Here is a 21,286-nt window from a genome sequence, read left to right as displayed (position 1 = left end):
GATTTTCATTATGATGTCCTAGAGTCACCAAGAAAATATTAAGTGTTCTCTTTTTGTATTTCAAAGAAATCATGGAAGCACAGTTTAGATATCCATGAAAACTTGTAGGCAGCAATTTTAAAGAACTGAGTACAGGATAAGTTTCAATTGTACAGAGAAAGAATTTATGTAGAACTCATTGGCTGAATAGAGTTAAGTAATAATATGTTCATTATTGTTCTGTACAGTAATTGTGTTTCCTAACTATTTATAGCCCACCCAAACGAGGAAGACCACAAGTTAGATTGCCAATTAAAACAAGAGGGAGACTTAGCTCTTCTTTCTCAAGTCGTGGACAACGACAAGATCCTGGAAGATACCCTTCAAGGAGTCAGCAGAGTACACCCAAAACAACCCTTTCTTCTAAAAGTACTGGTAGAAGCCTAAGAAAAATAAAATCTGCTCCTCCTACGGAAACCAAATCATTAAGAATTGCCAGTCGTTCAACTCGCCATAGCCATGGCACATTGCAAGCAGATGTATTTGTGGAACTACTTAGTCCTCGTAGAAAACGCAGAGGGAGGAAAAGTGCTAATAGTACACCTAATAATAGTCCCAACTTCCCTAACTTCAGAGTTATCAGCACAAAGTCAAGTGAACAGTCAAGATCTTTAAATGTTGCCTCAAGAATTTCTACCCAAGCGAGTGAATCCAAGAAAAGAGGCAGGAAAAGACAATCTACAGGTATGAAGTCTAATTTATATTCTTTCTTACCTAGGAATTTAATTAATTTGGAAATATCAAATGTTGAAATACTAAGATTTATAAAACTTATAAGGGATCAGTCTAACCTAAAACATATAATTCATTGAGGGACAGCTATTTGGAGAATAAAGGTAAACTATATTACTAATTTTTCTAATAGTAGAGTAGTGTATGGTAATAAATATGTAAATGGTATTCAGTTGTTAGTGGAGTAGCCAGTGTTTGAACAGTCTTGCTCAGTGTAACACATTATGATACACTTAATCCTTTCCCATTTTCACCTCCCTCCAAACACAAAACTCATCACCTACATAAGCTATATTAGATTATTTGATAAGTTTCCCATCTGGATTTGAAGTGGGACAGGGTTGAAGGCAATAATATTTTAGGGAGTAGTCACCAGCTATCTTTTTAATTATGATTTTTGTTTAAATAGTAATATTTATCCATATAATAATCTGTTTATTCATTCTTTTTGTTGTTGTGGTTGTTGCTTTTGTTGTTGCTGGGTACTGAATTCAGCGAGATCTTATCTCTGTATAAAATATAAAAAAGGGCTAGGATGGGGCTCAGTAGTTAAGCACCCCTGGGTTCAATCCTCAGTACCAAAAAAAGAATGGCATGTGATCTGCTCATGCACTCAATAGATTATGAAGTATTTTAGAGGAAATATTAGGCAATTTTGCACCAAGAAAATCTAATTTGACTTTTTCTGTCCTCTTACCAATTCTGAACTCCAAGGTATTTGAAGCAATGATAACACTTGGAAAAAAAAGGCATACACACACAGATATATATATATTTATATGTAATATATATGTAATTTTTTTTGTACTGGGAATTGAACCCAGAGGCCCTTTACCACTGAGCCACGTTCCAGCCCTTTTTTATTTTTTTGAGACAGGTTCTCACTTACTTACCGAGGCTGGACTTGAACTTGTGATCTTCCTGCTTTAGCCTCTGGAGTTGCTGGGATTACAATCATACCCCACCATAGCAGGCAACACTTGAATATTTTTGTTCAGAAAACTCCACAGAAGAAAAAAATTTGTTGTATTAATTTGTGAAAATTACTAACCTGGTTTTTAAAACAAATAAATAATGGGGGAATTATTAATATTATATGGAAAGAATTTAAATTCTTGAATTCATAAACTATACTACCCTTTTCTACTGATGTGTACACCTTAGATTTCATTATACATTTCTTGGATCTATGAAAAAAATGTTTTCCTTTAAGAAACTCTGCATATATTAACTTTAAGAATAATCTTTTACTTGTTTTGAGAATTGCTTTCTTGTTCTATGACTTATTTACAAAGCTTTAGTTTCCAGACCTGAAGGATTTACTTAAGGATATGATATGCCTTAGGAAACTAAGAGAATTGCTTAGTTTCATTTTATTGTAGTTGAAAATATTTTTAAATGGAGTAAAAATAGCCCATAAACTTTGTATTTTTTTGCATTTTTCTATTTTCATGAATATTTAATTTTGAAATATCTCAATGTGTATAGAGTGTCTATTTTCTATTTGAATTTGGTTTGTACTTTTAGGTTTAGTTTAAGTTGTTTGGTCAATATTTTGCTTTGATAACACCTAAGATGTTTTGATTATTTACTCAGAGTCATCTCCTATGCTACTGAATCGAAGGAGTTCTGGCCGACAGGGAGGAGTTCATGAATTGTCTGCTTTTGAACAGCTTGTTGTGGAATTGGTACGGCATGATGACAGCTGGCCTTTTTTGAAACTTGTTTCTAAGATTCAGGTAATAATATAACTAGTCTTTATAAAATGTATTCATGTATATTATATGATTTAGTCCCCATGGCATCTTGAAGTTGTCAAAACACCTGGTATTCACTGTCTACTTTTTTCTTAAAAAAATAAATAAATAAATGACCAGGTATGGGGGCACACACCTGTAATCCTAACTATTCAGGAAGCTGAGGCAAGAGGATTGCAAATATGAGGTCTACCTCAGCAATTTAGTGAGACCCTTTCCCAAAATAAAAGACTGGGAATGTACTCAGTGGCAGAGGATCACTGGGTATAATCCCCAGTAATAATGAAACTAACAAACTAAACTAAACACTTGGAAGGTTGATTCCTATATTGAAAAAAATGGAATAGACTCCATAGTCTCCTCATTCTTTTCTGATCCCATGACTTGTTTATATTAAATGATGGCAGTGTGTTGAAATAAAGTTTTTATTCTGTGTAATGAATATATATAAAGTTAATATAATGGTATTTATCTTATGCATAACCACAGTTCTCAAATTTCAGCAAACATCAAAATCATTTGGAGGGCTTGATAAAAAAAACAGATGCCATCAGGTTGGTGGTGTAAGCCTGTAATCCCAGCCACTCAGGAGGTCCAGGCAGGAGGATCACAAATTCAAGGCCATCCTCAGCAATTTAGTGTGACCCTGTCTCAAAATTTTTCAAAAAGGGTTTTTTTTAAACCAGATATAACTCTAGTAGAGTGAGTCCCAACCCCCAGAGTTTTTGATGTAATTACTAGGTATAGGTCAATTCCCAACCATTTGCATTTCTGATAAGTCCTGGATGATACTATAGTCCTGACCCAGAGATCACATTTTGAGAGACACTGATAGAAAAGATGGGTGCTCTTAGATATCTGTGATGAGATAATTATATATATATATATATATCAGAATGTTTTGTGCTATGTAGCAGATAGAACAGTGTCATAATACTGTTATAGAAATTATAACGGTATTAGAGAAATAGAAGAGAGAAGAATATTGATTTGAGCGTTTCAGAGGAAGAGAATAGCAGGAATTAAAGTTTTTATGGAAAAAAGTACTAGGACTGATCATTTAAGAAAGAAAACTTCAACAGTGGGAAATGAATTATGGACATTTTGGGAAAAGGAGGCTATAGGTTAAGAGCACAGAAATGAGATTACACAGTAATGGTGTATAATTTGAATGGATCAGAGGCTCAGAGACAACTATATTTTATAAAGGGTCTCACTTGTCATTGTGTAGTGAAGGTGTCTGAATGAAAGTGACATCAGAATTCTAAATTGGGATTTCTAGAGCAAAAAAGGTTAAGGATTAATCACTTGAATAACATCTAATAAAAATTAAATCTTCATTTGACTTATTTTTTCCTAGGTAGTTTTTGTCCTGAATTAGGATTTGTCATGTATGTTTTATTCCTTATTACAAATTCAGTAATGCTCATTAAAGACATTTTTATAGACATATGTATCTATATATGCAGAGGGAGAGAGCCATGAGCAAAACCATTAATTCTTTTCTTTTCATAATAAATTGTTAACAGGCTTCTACATCATTATAATGACTGAAAACATATTACATTATTTTAATGGAATAATAGTATTCAGAGATTAATAGTAAGTTGCTTTTTAAGTGCAAAACCTTTATGCATTTAACCACTATTTTCAATATATTTTTCTATGGAGTAATAATACTGAAATTATTTTACAGGTCCCAGACTACTATGACATCATTAAAAAGCCAATTGCCTTAAATATAATTCGTGAAAAAGTAAATAAATGTGAATATAAATTAGCATGTAAGTAATTTTTTTTTCCTTTGATAATTATTTTTAAGAGTTAAGCTGTTCTTGTTTTGTTTTAAATTATGTGTGCTTATGCAGTTGTATAGATGACCTCCCAAGAGATCCTAAGATTCTTTTTTTTTTTTTTTTTTACTTTAGACACTTGTTTTTTTTTAACCTTTTGTTTATTTGCTTTTATGTGGTACTGAGGATCAAACCCAGTGCCTCACACGTGCTAGGCAAGCGCTCTTACCACTGAGCTACAACCCCAGCCCCTATATCCCTAACATTGCATATGGAGATAAAAGATGCGCTAGGGTTGAATGAGTTAAAAAATATATATATAATATATTTTTTAAATAAGATCGGATTATATAAAAATTTAATAAGATCGGATTATATAAAATTTATATAATCCGATCTTATTAAAAGAGGGTCTTTATAATTTCATAATATATGTTAATTATATAATAACAGTTTCAATAAGAGTTTTATTTAAACAATTTTAAGCCCCAGGTTCCTTCTACCATTGATTTATAATCTTCTCTTTTTAAAGAAAAAAGTAGTTTTCCATTTTCTTAATGAATTTTTTAAGCATAATAAAAACAAAAATTGTATTTGCAGTTTATGTACTTTTGTTCTAATCTTGTGGGTTTTTTTTTTCCTCTCTAGCTGAGTTTATTGATGATATCGAGTTAATGTTTTCAAACTGCTTTGAGTACAACCCTCGCAACACAAGTGAAGCAAAAGCTGGAAGTAGGCTTCAAGCATTTTTTCATATTCAGGCTCAAAAGCTTGGACTCCATGTCACACACAGTAATGTGGACCAACTTAGTACACCACCAGCTGCAAAAAAGTCACGAATCTAATTTTGTCCTTCTAAAGGAGGTATTTGGGGAAAAACAAATTGTACATGAAAGTAGAACATTAAATCATGCTCTAAAGCAGACATATATGTATAAAGCAATAACAACTGATTGACCACATCAAAGTGTGGTCTGCACTATAATCTCAATTTTAATATTAAGCACTCAGGAGAATGTAGGAAAGATTTCCTTTGCTACAGTTGTGTTCAGTGTCTAATAAGTTTGATAGATGTATTGGATACAGTACTGGTTTACAGAAGTTTTTGTACATTTTGAGATCATTCATGTGTCCAGATATCTTGGGAAATATTTTTTCACCTATGATTTATTTTGTCATTAATTATTTCTTAGAAGTTGTGGTATTAAGGGAGATTTATCTACACAGATGAGTCTTTTGCTTTCGCACAGTTTAGAAAAATGTATACCCATCTTGAGAATTGTTTAATGAGCACATTCTTTCAACACTACACATGAATGAATCCAATTTTATATCCTTGAAGTACTGTACCAGTGCTGGCCGGAGGTATTAAGTCTGAGTTTATTAACTAGATATTTATTTAGCATTCAAAGTAATTTGTGAATTTGTTTTGTATTTATAAAATTTATACTTGGAAAATGTTCTTTAATTTTTTAAACATTTTACTGTTTTGTTTTATTTCTCTAACTTCCTTAATGATCAATCCAAAAACATATCATCCTCCCTTTTCCCTGACAGTTCTTTCAGTTTTACAGAACTGTATTATAAGTTTCTATGTACAACTCTTTTTTTTAAGTGTACAAATAAAATGATACATTTTTTCAACCATTCTGAATTTCTGGAATTTTTACAAATCAAAATTAGACTGTGCCTGATATATCCAGAATGTAGGAATCAACATTTTGTTGTATCAGCATCTCTATAGCACTAATTTGCATCTTTTTATGTCCAAACCCTTGAGGAATAAGATCTCTCTCGTCAATAACAGTAACATTCTATATACATGTTCTCATTAAAAGAAGGAAAGGCACCCACCTAGTTAAGAAGCACCCTGGAAATTTTAAGGTTGTGTGTATGTGTGTGTGGTGTGAATAACATAGGCGTCTCATTGTCTTTTCCCAAATGGAAAAGTCAAGAGTCTGGAGCTCTTTGGTGGGTAGGAGAATCTTCCCTCTGTTTTCTTATCTAAAAGCCTGGGGATAGTGTATTTCTTTCTTATTAGTTCGGTTTATTTGAAAAGTTACCCTTCTTCATTTCATTTCTTTCTCATAGTTTATCAAATTTCTGCACTGTTTGCATGAACATGTTCTCATATGTGTGACTAATGGGAAATTTATAATCACTTCACATGCCAATAACCAAATTTCTTAGAAAATACTTCAAACGTTTAAATATCAAGTAGACAGTTCTGAAGATATGCTTACATTTTAATAGGAAGTAAATTATCTGATTACTTAATATTCTTTTTAATATTAATAACAAGTAACTATTATATTTGCTTCTCTTCTAGAAAATTAAACTCTGAGAAGGAAACTTTCTGGGGCTGGAGTTGTAGCTCTGGTAGAGCACTTGCCTCACAAGTGCTAGGCAGTGGGTTCGATCCTAGCACCACATAAAAACAAATAAAGGCACTGAGTCTATATACAACATATATATCTTTAAAAAAGAAGGAAACATTTCTGACCAACTAATTGTGGAATTATTCTATCTGAAAGTCAGTCATAAAACTTGCAATTTATCTTACATGAAACATAAACATGACCCCTCCAAAAAAAATCAGCTATATTCATCTTTTACTTTTCTTTAGAATTTTTCTTTAAAGACAAAGGACTACATAATGGAATGGGTGGAATAAAAACATGATTGAGAAAACTTAAGTAAGTCCAGTATGGTGATGGGGTGATGGAGATATTTCAATCTCCTCTTAAGTTTTGTCTATAAGTCCAAATAAATTATATTTCTAAAAATGCTTGATCTGTAACTGCAAAAGAGTGCCAAATGGAGAGAAGTTAATACATCTGATTATGTGTGTGGCTGTCTATGTGAAATGGTTTTGTGTGTGTGTGTGTGTTAAATAAAGTGATTCCGTATGAATTTTGGTATTCTTTCCATTTTTCACGTGAAGTCAGAGGGGTTAAGACTCAGGTAGATTTTTTTTTTTAATACTTGCCCTAGATCACAGAGTATACTAGGGTATCTCCAGGAAGATAAGCAATATGTACATTTATTTTTGTGAAGAGCATAAAAGAGTGAGCCGAAAGGAAAACAATGTATATGTTCAAGTACATTCATATCAGATAATAGTCTAGTGCACCTTTTTTGGAAAGATATTTGTTGTAAATAAATGAATAGTTTATAGTCGTGTTCTTTTTGTGATTGTTGTCATTTTCCTTTTTTGGGCAGTGGTTGGGCTGCTAGAGATTGAAACCAGAGCCCTGAGCATGCTAAAGCATACACTCTACCACTGAGCTATACCCCCAGCCCTTTTTCCCTTTTTAACAGTAATTTCTAAGGACCCAAATATGTCCTAATATTATTTACCTATGTGTTATCAGAAGATATACTGAAAGGTGCACAAATACTAGAAAAACACTGTTTTCCAAGCTTTTGATTTGGTTCCTTATGTATTTTGGGCTCTTATTAATAGTAAAGCATATGCAGAAACATGTTAGAAGCAGAAATTTAAACATGTTCTATAAAGGTAGTATTTCTTCCAAAATATCCTCTTATTCATTCATTGTCAATATGTTAAAAATTTTTGTCTTTTTCTAGAGAAAAAGGAATATGGTCACTTGCACACATTTGAATATTGATTTTAAAATTTTGTCAGAGTGCTTAGTTTCACTTATTGCATGAGAGAAAATTATGCTTAAGCTATATTTCATATTAGTCCTTTGTATCTGCCATTGAAGAGAGTTTGTGGTAGTAAAGTAAAAACATTAAATAAAGGCAACCTCCAGATTAGGGGTGGGGGAAAAGGAACATCAGGATAAATTTGCTGGTATGCATATGACTAAACAATGATTTAATCTCAGTAATAAGTTTTGTCCTAGGAGCAAGTAACACTTTTCTATCAAAAAAATTGAGGAAATGTATTTGAATATATATATATATATATATATATATATATATATATATATATATATATATATATATATATATATGAGCATAGCTCTATAAAATTTTAAGATTGTGATTCAAGCCTTTGGTCTTGTTAGAGATACGTTACTTTTCTCTGCAGTGAAAATAAAAAAATTCATGCCGTGCACAGTGGCTCATGCCTGTAATCCCAGCAACTCAGGATGCTAAGTCAAAAGGATTGCACATTCAACACCAGCCTCAGCAATTTAGCAAGACCCTGTCTCAAAAAGGGCTAAGAAGATTGCTCAGTGGTAAAGTGCCCCTGGTTCAATCCCCAGTAAAAAAAAGAGGAAGGAAGAGACCTGGTGTAATTTTCCAGATTGCTTTCTTTTGCTAAATGGGATTTTGGCATATGAATCATTTTAAACAACGGTTTTGGCATGACATGTGGATGCCTATGTTCATTTATGCACTGTCCAATACTCCATTGCATCAAGACTTACCTCATGTAGAACACTTTTCTTAAATATCTCAGACTTAGACTTATTTAACCAGATATCTGATGGCATTTAGGTGGTAGAAAATTATAACTTCCTTGGGATATTTTGGTAACATAATTAACTCATACTTAATTAAATGGCAAGATTATAAAACTAGCAGACTGCTATAAGCTACATAATGTATCTAGAGCAACAACTAAAAAAGTCATACAAAGATATAAACTCAAAAACATGATAGATAAATCAAAATGAAATTCTAAAATTTTCAAATAACCTATGGAAAGATAGGAAAAAGAAAAAGGGGGAAAACAAAATAATATGGCAGTCTTTGGCCTCAACAGATAATAATTATATGCAACATAAATGTTCTAAACATACCAATTTAAAAATAGGGGTTGGACTGGGCCTAGTAGCACATGCCTATAATCCCAGCAACTTAGGAGGCAGAGGCAGGAGAATGCTAAATTCAAAGCCAGCCTCAGCAATTTAGTGTGGACCTAAGAAACTTAGTGGAACCCTGTTTCAAAATGAAAAGGGCTAGGGATGTAGCTCAGTGGCTAAGCACCCTGGGTTCAATCCCTAGTCCCAAAAAATATAGAGATGATTTTAGATAATAACGTATTAAAGGGCTGGTACTGTAGCTCAGTGGTAGAGCGCTTGCCTAGCACATGTGAGGCACTGGGTTCAATCCTTAGCACTGGATAAAACAAACAAAGGCATTATGTCCATCTATAACTAAAAAAAAAAATTAAATAATGTTAATTAGATCAATTTATCCGTGAAGTGCTTGCCTGGTATATGTGAGGCACTGGGTTTGATCCTCAGCAAAGGTATCGTGTCCATCTACAACTAAAAATATTTTTTAAAAAGTAGTGTTAATTAGGGGCTGAGGTTGTGACTCAGTGGTAGAGCGCTTGCCTAGCACACCTGAGGCCCTGGGTTCCATCCTCAGCACCACATAAAAACAAAATAAAGATATTGTCCATCTACAGCTAAAAAAAAAAAAAAAAAAAAAAAAAAATTAAAGTAATGTGAATTAGATCAATTTAGCCATTCTACAGTGTATACATATTTTGCAACACCATGTTGTACAAAATAATACATGCAAATTTTTGTCAAAAAAATAATAATCTTTTAACTAGATTGACCAGGGACTCAGAGGAGTCATTTTTCTTTTGAGACAGGGTCCCACTAAGTTGAGAGGAGAAGGAAATGGAAGGTTGAAAAACCGAAGCATAGTGGATTTTTCAGGCAGTTAAATTAATACATATGATACTGTAATTATGGTTACATGACATTAACATTTGTTAAAGCCCATAGAATGTACAACACAAAAAGTGAATCCTAATGTAAACTATGGTCTTTAGTTAATGATAATTTATCAATATTGGCTTATTAATTATACCACACATAAAATTGAAGCACAGGGCTGGGGTTGTGGCTCAGTGGTAGAGTGCTCGCCTAGCATGTGTTAAGCACTGGGTTCAACCCTCTGTACCGCATACAAAATTAAATAAACAAAATAAAGGTATTGTGTCCATCTAAACTAAAAAAAAATTGAAGCACTGTGGGCTGGGATTGTGGCTCAGTGGCAGAGTGCTTGCCTCATATGTATGAGGCACTGGGTTTGATCCTCAGCACCACGTATAAATAAATAAAATGTCTTGTGTTCATCTACAGTAGATTTTCAAAAATTTAAAAATTGAACCACAGTAATATAGAATGTTAGTAACAGAAATCTCAGAATGAGCCAGGATGTGGAAATTGCACTTACTGCTCAATTTTTGTGTAAACTACAACTGCTCAGATAAAATCTATTTAAAAAAAAGAAGAAGAAGAAGAGAACTGGAGGTGTGGCTCAGTAGTAGAGCACTTGCCTAGTATGCGCAAGGCCCTGGGTTTGATCCCTAGCTTGAGGCTATCCTGGGGAACATAGGCCCTGACCAAAAACATGACCCTATGATATGCTGTCTACAAGAAACACTTCAGCCAGTGCAGTGGTGCATGCCTGTAGTCCTAGCTACTTGAGAGGCTGAAGCAGTAGAATCACAAGTTCAAAGCTAGCCTCAGCAACTTAGCAAGACCCTGTCTCAAAAAATGGTCAGGGATGTACCTGTGATAGAGCACTCCTGGGTTAAATCTTCAGTAACACACATAAACAAAGGAAGGAAAAACTCACTTCAAATTTCACTATACAGGCAGGTTGAATCAAAAATAATAGCACACAAACATTAATAAAAGAAAAATAGGAGTGGTTTTATTAATATCAAATGAAGTAGACTTAGAGCAAAGGAAATCTCCAGAGACAGAAATAGACATGATGATTAAAATATCAGCCAACCAAAAATGGTAATCCTAAAAATGCATACATGGAGAGCTGCAAAACTTGGTAGAACTAAAAAGAAAAACAGACAAGTCTACAATTATAGGTAGAGACTTCAGTGCCCGTCTCGTAACAATTAATAGAACAACCTTGCAGAAAATCATCAGGGATATAGAAGAACTAACACCATCATCAACCAATAGGATTTAGAAGTTTATAGAACACTCTACTCAACAATAGAATATACATTTTTTTCAAGTAGCCACTGAACAAAAACCAAGGTAGAACATATGCTATGCCACAAAACAAACCTCAACAAATTGAAAAGAATTGAAATTATGTACAGTATAATCTGTGACAACAGAATAATGCTAAGAAAGCACATATCACTGAGCTACATCCCCAGCCAAACAATGAAATCAAACTAGAAATAAATAATGAAAACATAATAGGAAAAATCCAAATACTTGAAAACTAAACACTACTAAATAACCCATGATCAAAGAAGAAATATCAAAAGAAAAAATACACTCAGGAAGTAAAATATACATTAAACAGAAGGCAAATGAAAAAAAAATCTTAAGCTAATTACTTCTTTCCCTAGTATTCTTTCGCCACTCAGCTTTTTTCTCTATAAAGTCTAGGAGAGATTCTACAAAGTATTGTATTTGTTTTCCTGGGTGGCATAACAATAATGTTACTTAGGACAAAGATAAAGGGCCCACCAGTCCAGACCTTTTCTTGACAATTTCTTAAAGGGAAACAGATAAACCAAAAATCAAAATAATATGTGGAAATCCATAGAAGGCAAAAGATCTGTAACTACAAGTTATGAGTCATTGGACTCACTATGAATAATTTGGCTACATCTGGTAGAATAAGAAAAAGCTTGTTGAGTTCACATGTGTTAGAAATTCTAGCAGATCAAAGACTCAGCTTGAACTCTTTCCAAGTATAGCCAAAAACATCTGCCATTCCCTGCCCAAAATTCAGAAGTTCAGTATCTAACTATGCCTGTTACTTTGAAGGTAGAAATTCCAAAGGCAGAATCTTTTAAACTTATTTTTTAATGTACAAAAATATATATACATACATACTGTTTTGAAATGTGCATACATTGTGGAATGGCTAAATCAAGCTAGTTAAACATATGTATAAACTCACGTACTCACATACTTTTTTTTAAGGAAACACTTTAAAGCTACTTTGATTTTTGAGAATACAATTCAATATTATTAACGTAGTCACCATGTTGTACAATTAGATCTCTTGTACTTATTCTCCTAACTGAAATTGTGTATTCTTTGACCAGCATCTCTATAACACCTGCTAGCTAACTCCCAAATCACTGAGAACCATCATTCTGCCCGCTGCTTCCATGAGTTTGAGTTTTTTAGATTCCGCATATGTGATACCGTGTGGTATTTATATTTCTGTGCCTAGCCTATTTCACCTAACATAATGTCCTCCAGGTTCATCATTTATTGCAAATGACAGAATTGTCTTCTTTTTTTAAGGCTGAATAGTTATATCTTTATCTCACATTTTCTTTATCCATTTGTCAGTTGATGAACACATATATTGATTCCATATCTTGGCTATGGTGAATGATGCTGTGATGAACATGGGAGTGCAGATGTCTTCAACATACTGATTTCATTTCCTTTGGATATATAATGGTATGACTGAATCATATGGTAGTTACATTTTTGATTCTTTGAGAAACTTCCATACTGTTTTCCCTAGTGGTTATTTTTTTTTAAAAGGCATAATCTTGAAGAGCTAACTCAATAAGATGAAGGCTTTAACAAAAAAACAATTTACTTATGGCTGGGGGTATAGTTCAATGGTAGAAATCTTGCCTAGCATGCATAAGCCCCTGGTTAGACATCCAGCACCATGGGGTAGGGGGAATGGAATCCTGCCTAAATTATGAAAATGAAGAGCCGTAGAGGGGGAAAAAAAAAAGGTTGGGAATGAATTTAGGGCTGAAATGGTGCCCAGAGGAAAAAATTATCCTTTAAATAATAAAACCACTTATCAGTGCCAGTCCCCACCCTGAGCAAAGGGTTGAATGGCTGGAACTTCATTTCAGGTATTCACATATTATGACTATTAGAATAGATTTAGTTGCATTAAAAAAAAAAAGTTCAAGTTGGGCGTGGTGGTGCACCATTCCTAGTGGCTTGGGAGGCTAAGACAGGAGGATCGCAAGTTCAAAGTTAGCTCAAAAACTTAGCAAGGCCCTGAGCTATTTAGCAAGACCCTGTCTCAAATTTTTTTTTAAAAGGTGGGGGGGCTGGGGAGGGCTGGGTTTGTAGCTCAGTGGCAGCACACTTGCCTGGCACGTGTGGGGCACTGGGGTGGATCCTCAGGCACCACATAAATAAAGATATTGTGTTCATCTACAACTAAAAAAAAAAAAAAAAAAAAGTTTTTTTTAAGAGCTTGGGATATTGCCCAATAGTTGAGCATTCCTAAATTCAATTCCTAGTACCAAAAAAAAAAAAAAAAAAAAAAAAAAGCAGTTCAAGCAAAGTAAGAAAGTAAGAGTAGCTTGAATAAGAGAAATTTTCCCATCACATACAAGTCCACAGGAAGGCTATCCAGGACTAGTAAGGTAGCTCCACAGCCATTAGAGATCCAGGCTTCTCCATCTTTTTGCTCTATCATGCCATACTCGAGCCTTTATTCTCAAGGTCACCTGCTGGTCCAAGAGAGTGGTGACACTCTACTCCCCAAGTCTGTGACACAAGCCAAAAGAAGAAAAGGCAGAAAGGTGGAGAACAAATCTATCAGATGAGTCAGCTCCTTTTAAGCAGCCTTCTGCAAGTTTATTAATTCTGGTAGAATTAGTCCTATGGCCACACATTTTGTCAGAGAGGCTGGAAAATTCAGTCTTTTAGCTAGGGGTATAACCTCCAAATAAAAGGGAGACTATATATTCTTTATTAAACCAGAAAAGGAGAATAGACAATCAGTTTTAATGTGGATAAAAATTTCAAGTGAGATTAGAAAAGGAGGCAGCTTTGTAGGTCTCATCTACCCAGTATTGTTCCATCCTTTCCAATGTTAACTGAGTACAGAACTAACAGAGAAGAGGTAGATCCTTCCCCTCTCCACCCTTTTGAAGAGAGAGTCAATGGGAGGAAAAATTATTTTAAAGCCATTTAAAGCACCTTCTGCTTTGGTTCTTGGTTGTTTTCAAAGATGAAAACAATATGTTAGGGAGAAAAACATTAGAGCCCTTAATTATAATTTTGAATTTCAAGCCTATGACACTGAGAAACTGAAAAAGTGAACAAAAGTAAAAATCACTTTAGGTAAAATATCTGGATTTTTTAATTATCATTTTACTAAGAAATAAATCTTCCATGTCACTCTCCCTGTTTCAAAAACTTTTTATAGTGTGATGTAACATTTGGATTAAAACCCCAAAATTATTACCAGTAGAGGCTCCCAAATTGTCTCCATTCAAGTTGCCCTTAGTAGGTCACTAGTCTTAGGAAGGGACTGCTAATTCACAAGAAATAAACAGTTCTGTATATTAAGCAGTTAGATCCACCAACTTAATAAATATTCATGTCCTAACAGCTTAGTGCCTGCTGGGCACTGTGTGACTTCTCAAACTTTGAAATGGGGTGGGACTCAACCTCCACCATCATTTCCTGCTCCATCCTGATTTACCTGAGATTGCCTTTTATCACAAAGGGTGGAAAAACCCCCTTGTAGGATTTGAAGTGTAAACTAGCTCCAGATAATAGTTCCCATGATGTCAGCAGATGTCGCTGTGTTTCTCTTCAAATTTAAAAATATTCAAGGCTCCCAAGAGGGTTGGCTGGGGCACACCAGGGAGTTCCAGAGCACGGATGGGACATGCTTTATAAGGCTTGCATTAACTACCCCATGACCTTTTCTTTAGTCTCATCCTTCTCTCTCTGTTCAATACACTCTATTTCCACTGGCCTTTTATTTTCACAAAAGATCCACACTCCTCCTTAGCTCAGTCTTTTAATTAATTTTATATATATATATATATATATATATATATATATATATATATATATATATATATATATATCCCCCGTGCTGTTGACTTTGTTTAGAGGACTTTTCAACTGTAGAAATATCCCATACGTCCCCTAGTCTGGAACTGCTACTAAGATTATAAGTTCCATGAATGAGGGACCATGTGTATTTTGTTCCTGCTGCCTCAGCCTCCCAAGTCCTGAATTACTGGCACCACACCAGGTTTCACCACACCTGATTTAAAAACAAATTCAAGGGAAAGAATAGTCTTTGGTGGGGAGAGTGGAGAATAGAAGTTCATTGGATTAGGCAAAGCGAAATGAAGGGAAGGGCAGCTGAATGCCCTTCCTATGTTCTTATACACACAACCAGTAAAACTGCACATCATGTACAACCATGAGAATGGGATCTTAATTAGAATAAATTATACTCCATGTATATATAATATGTCAAAATACACTTTACTGTCATGTATATCTAAAATAATAATGATAAAAGAATATTTTTTCAACAAATGGGGCTGGGAGAACTGAATATTCACCATGCAAAAGAGTGAAGTTGGACCATTGCCTCATCATATTAAAAAAATTAACTCAGGGTTGGGGTTGTGGCTCAGCAGTAGAGCTCTCACTTAGCATGGGCAATGCCATGGGTTTGATCCTCAGCACCACATAAAAATAAATAAGTAAAATAAAGGTATTGTGTCCAACTACAACTAAAATTTTTTTAAAAATTAACTCACAATAGAACGTATGAGGACTAGAGATATAGCTCAGTAGTCGAGCACATGCTTAGCATATACAAGGCTCTGGTTTAAATATTCACCAAAACCAAAACCCAAACCCAAACATAACAAAAAAAAACCAAAAACAAAAACATAAACATAAAAGTTAAAACTATAAACCTCTTAAAAACACCTTAGATTAGGCAGTGTTTTCTTAGACATAACACCAAAAGCATGAGCAACAAAATAAAAACTAGGAAACTAAACATCAAAATTCAAAACTTTTGTTCTTCAAATGACACTATCGAGACAATAAAAAGCCCCTAAAATGGGAGAATATTTTTGCAAATCATATATCTGAAAAGGGAATCGCATCCTGAATACATAAAGAACTCCTTACAACTCAATAAAAAAGACAAATAATCTAATATAAAAATGGACTTGGGACTTGATCAGACATTTTTCCAAAGGAAACACAATAAGCAAATGAAATGATGCTCAACATCAGGAGCCACTAGGGAAATTTAAAACAAAACCAGAGTGAGATACCACTTCACAAGCCACTTGAGTAATTAAAATAAAAACACAAAAATAAGTGTTGGTAAAAAATGTGGAGAAAATATACATGTATGATTATACTACTGGTGTAACTCTCCACCATGTACAGAGGAATGAGAAGTTGTGCTCCATTTGTGTACAATGTGCCAAAATACATCCTACTGTTATGTATAACTAATTAGAACAAATTTTGAAAATTAAAAAAAAAAAAGATCTTGGGCTGGGGCTGGGGCTCAGCTGTAGAGCGCTCACCTAAGACGTGCAAGGCCCTGGGTTCGATCCTCAACACCACATAAAAGTAAATAAACAAAATAAAGATATTATGTCCAATTATAACTAAAAAAAAAAAAGATCTTAACTAAAAAAAAACATGTGGAGAATTGGAATCCTCACACATTGTGGTTAGAATTATAAGATGGCACAGATACCTTGGAAAACAGTTTGACAGCTCTTCAAAATATTAAACATAAAGTTATCATATTACCTACTAAGTCCACTTCTAGGTACATATCTAAAAGAAATAAAAATATGTGTTGCTACAAAGATTTGTACATAAATTTTCACAGCACCATTATTCATAATAGCCCAAAAGTGCAAACTGAAATGTCTCTCAACCAATCAACAGATAAAGGAAATATATTTCTATGCAACAGAATATGACTTGGCTATAAAAAGGAATGAAGTAGTAATACATACTAAAAACCTGAATGACTTTGAAAATGTTATTCAAACTAAAGCCAATCACAAAATACCACATATTATTACAATTCCATTCCTGTGAAACATCCTGAACAAGGAAATCTACAGAGATAATAAAGTAATAGTTTTCAAGGGAAGAAAGAATGTGGAGTGACTGCTCATGGGTATGAGGTTTTCTTTTTGAGGTTATGAAATGTTCTAAAAGTAGATAGTGGTTTCATAACTGTGAATATACTAAAAACATTGAAAGGGTGAATTCCAAGATCATTTAATATCTCATTATAGCTACCATTTCAAAAATACATGTGAAAAAATCTTATCTACCTTATCACCTGTAGAATAAAGTTCTAACTACAGCATTGCCTACAAGTCTCAGAAGACCTTGTACTTCCTACCATTCCTTTATTCCCTACCAATTCCAGAGGCTCCAGCAAACTGCTTGGGATTTCTTGTGCTTTTTTCATGTGCTATGACTTTGTGCATTCAGTTTCTTTTCCTCTTCCCATTTGTCCCTAAGATCCAACTTACTCCTTTGTGCTCACAAGACATCCTGTGCATATGCCAGTAGCATGCATGTGATTGTTCCATAAATGTCAGTTTCCTTGCAGTGTTTTACAGGGCTTTTTTTGTGTGTGTATGTGGTGCTAGGGATTGAACCCAGGGCCTTGTGCACACGAGGCAAAAACTCTAACAACTGAGCTATATCCCCAGCCAGGGATGACTTTCTTCAAGGGAGGGAACAGTTTTTATCTTTGAATCCCTCACCTTAGGAGAGGTACTTAATACATGCAATAAAGAAATGATGGGCCTGGTGTTGTGGCTCAGTGGCAGAGCACTTGCCTAGCAAGTGTGAGGCACTGGGTTCAATTCTCAGCACTGCATATAAAAAAATAAAATAAAGGTCCATTGACAACTAAAAAATTATTTAAAAAAAAAAAGAAATGAATGAGTAGAATTAATAAACGCACTTCATTCTTGAATTAGTTTTTTGATCTCCTACTCTTATTCATGTGTATTAATACCATTTTCATCTTATGATTTTCAAGTCAATATGATTTTCTGTTTATGGTTTAAAAATCTACAGCTTTCCAACCTCTTATGAATTGGACATGAGGTGTCCCCCAAAAGCTCCTATGTTAATGTAGAAATATTCAGAGGTGAATAATTGAATTATGACAACTGTAATCTAATCAGTACATCCTAGTTTGAATGGACTGACTAGGTGACAACTGAAGACAGGTAGGGGGTATGGCTGGGTACGTCACTGGGGGGTGTGTCCTGGAAGGGTAAATCTTCCCTGTGGCCCCTTCCCCTCTTCCCTGTCTCTGCTTCCTGGCTTATGAAGTGAGCTCTTCAACCACACTCTTCTGCAATGATATGCTGCCTCATCTTGGGCCCAGAGCAATAGAGTTGGTCCACCATGTACTAAACTTCTGAACCATGAGCCAAAATAAACTTCACCTCCTCTACGTTGTCCTTGTTAGATATTTTGGTCATAGAGACACAAAGCTGACTAACACACAAGACCTAGTAGGTAATGATAAATATATCAAGTGACCAACAGAAAGGAGAACTAAAAATACTCCCAGAGCCTGTCTCTAAATAGTTTTTTTTTTTAATATTTATTTTTTAGTTTTTGGCGGACACAACATCTTTGTTTGTATGTGGTGCTGAGGACCGAACCCGGGCCGCACGCATACCAGGCGAGTGTGCTACTGCTTGAGCCACATCCCCAGCCCAGAGCCTGTCTCTATACTATGGATTTTACATACACAAATATACCTTGCTAAGGTGAAGCCAGAGCATTCTTCTCCAACATCCATTCTCTACCCTATCTTTCAGAGTATGTACATCTTGCTTTCTCTTAATAAAATCAATGTGTCTCAAAAAAAAAAAAAAAAAAAATCTACAACTTTTGAGCCAAGCATGGTGGTGCACATCTGTATTCCCAGCACTTGGGAAGCTGAAGCAGGAGGAGCATTTGAACACAGTCTAAGTAACATAGCAAGACTCTGTTAAAAAAAATAATGATAATCTGCATTTATTTTAATATTTATTTTTTAGTTGTAGTTAGACACAGTATCTTTATCTTATTTATTTATTTTTATGTGGTGCTGAGGATTGAACCCAGGGCCTCGCACATGTTAGGCGAACACTCAGCCTATGAGCCACAGCCCCAGCTCCTGAATTTATTTTAATAAAGTAAGCTAGATAAAAGATTGCTATCACATAAGTTACTAGGTGTAGTACACACCTATAATTCCAGGAACTTGGGAGGCTGAGGAGAGAGGATCACAAGTTTGAGGCCAGCCTGGACAATTTAGCAAGACTTGTTTCAAAAAAGGAGTATGTGTCAAGGTGTGAGGTGAGGATGTATCTCAGTGGTAGAGCACCCCTAGAATCAATCCCCAGTACTTCAAAAAAAAAAAAAAAGAAAGAAAGAAAAGAAAAGAAAAAGAAAAACTGGTAATATTATTTTTAAGATAATGTTTCTGTATGATTTTTTACTATCACAATTCAATTATTATCGATGCATTATTAATGTAGTGACTGAGGCTTTATAAATAACTGGTGTTTGAATTTAACAGATTATATCTGTGAATCAACAAATGAAAACTGGTATGTCTTCATACGAGCTACTGAAATTGGTATTCATAGAGTTTGAGATCATCTTTAACTATGTCACGATTTACTACATTTCTCTACTGCTACCTCATTACCTCTTCATGTGACACAGACTGCTAAGTTCCTTTATTGCGAGCTGTCTTCTAAATTAGAAAGAATTGAGGTGTGTAAGATCCCAAGTGAGTTGTATGGATCAGAGGGTGACTTATGGAGATCAGACTCCCACAGACACCTCACTCTGTGTTTATTTTCTAGTTCTAAGTTCAAATTCAGATGTAGAACCTGAATGAACTTTGAAAATGTTATTCAAATGAAAGCCAGTCACAAAAGACCACATATTATACAATTCCATTCCTGTGAAATGTCCTGAACAAGGAAATTCAGATGTAGAAGCTTCCTCATCAATCTTCTAGCCAGGCGTAGGGTAGGAAGGATATCAGAGTTAAGGAGGCATGGGAGTAGAAGGGTGTACCTTAAAGTGCTGAGCACTTTTGTGCTTACACTTGTCTCTGTCAGAAAGTGACTGGGAGCTGAGAGTGTGATTGTCTCTTGACAGGGAGTGGGGCTCAAACTATGTAGTGGCTGAGGCTTCATAAATAATTGGTGTTTGAAACAAACATAGTTTTCCATATTCATCATTTTTTGTAGGTTTTGAAAAATGATTTTTAAACTTTCACATGCCACGGAACTACCATTTAGATTGTTTCTTGAAAGAATCCTTTAGAGAGTGTTTGTTGCTCTCATTTCCCAAGGAGTCTTGAGTAAACAGAAGTTTAGCTGAACCTTCAGAATCAATGAGGACAGGGACTGTGTCATGTCTATTGTCAATGAGTTGGTAAAACCAGCACTTTCATGAATACTGCATGTTTTCACTTATATGGAGAGTTTTAAAAAGTTGATCTCATAGAAGAAGAGGGTAGAATTGTGGTTACCCAAGTCTGGAAAAGGGGTGGGAGGGGAGAGAGGATGGTTAACAGATTCAGGAGTGCAGTTGGGTAAAAATAACTTCTAATGTTCTATAGCAAAGGAAGGAAACTATGATTGACAATTATATATTTCAAAATAACTAGAATTTGGGATGTTCCTAGCAAAGAGAAATAATAAATGTTAGACCTGATGGATGTGCCAATTACCCTGATAATTATACATTGTAAACATGCACTGAAACATCACACTGGATCCCGTAAATATATACAATTATTGTGTGTTGATTAAAATTTTTAAAAATATATATATCTTAAAAATCAGTGCATTCCTTCACAGAAGAAGAAATATGATCAGTCAACAAATATATGAAAAAATGTTCACCATCTCTAGCAATTAGAGAAATGCAAATTAAAACTACACTGAGATTTCACCTCATTCGAGTCAGAATGGCAATTATCAAGAATACATGTAACAATAAATGTTGGTGAGGATGTGGAGGAAAAGGTTCACTCATACATTACTGGTAGGGTTTCAAATTCGTGCAACCACTCTGAAAAGAAGTATGGAGACTCCTTGGAAAATTTGGAATGGAACCACTATTTGATCCAGTTATCCCACTCCTCACCATATACCCAAAAGACTTAAAATCAGTATACTGTAGTGACCTGGCCACATCAATG

At 34.6% G+C, this 21,286-nt stretch overlaps 1 protein-coding gene across 3 annotated transcripts in view; it reads left to right on the top strand.

The window, feature by feature from the left end:
• Nucleotides 1-5,965, top strand: part of Baz1a (bromodomain adjacent to zinc finger domain 1A) — a 117,886-nt gene extending 111,921 nt beyond the window's left edge. For all 3 annotated transcript variants that reach the window (XM_071607829.1, XM_027929501.2, XM_027929502.2), the window contains 4 exons: nucleotides 254-723; nucleotides 2,368-2,510; nucleotides 4,225-4,312; nucleotides 4,970-5,965. In XM_071607829.1, the coding sequence (XP_071463930.1) occupies nucleotides 254-723; nucleotides 2,368-2,510; nucleotides 4,225-4,312; nucleotides 4,970-5,166 (898 nt within the window). In that variant the 3' untranslated portion in view covers nucleotides 5,167-5,965. The remainder of the gene's footprint in view (nucleotides 1-253; nucleotides 724-2,367; nucleotides 2,511-4,224; nucleotides 4,313-4,969) is intronic.
• The last annotated feature ends 15,321 nt before the right edge of the window (nucleotides 5,966-21,286 follow it).

This window comes from Marmota flaviventris, chromosome 2 (assembly GCF_047511675.1).
Source record: "Marmota flaviventris isolate mMarFla1 chromosome 2, mMarFla1.hap1, whole genome shotgun sequence".
Classification (NCBI taxonomy): Eukaryota; Metazoa; Chordata; class Mammalia; order Rodentia; family Sciuridae; genus Marmota; species Marmota flaviventris.
The sequence above is the reverse complement of the archived record's forward strand: the minus strand, read 5'-3'. Positions and strand labels throughout refer to the sequence as shown.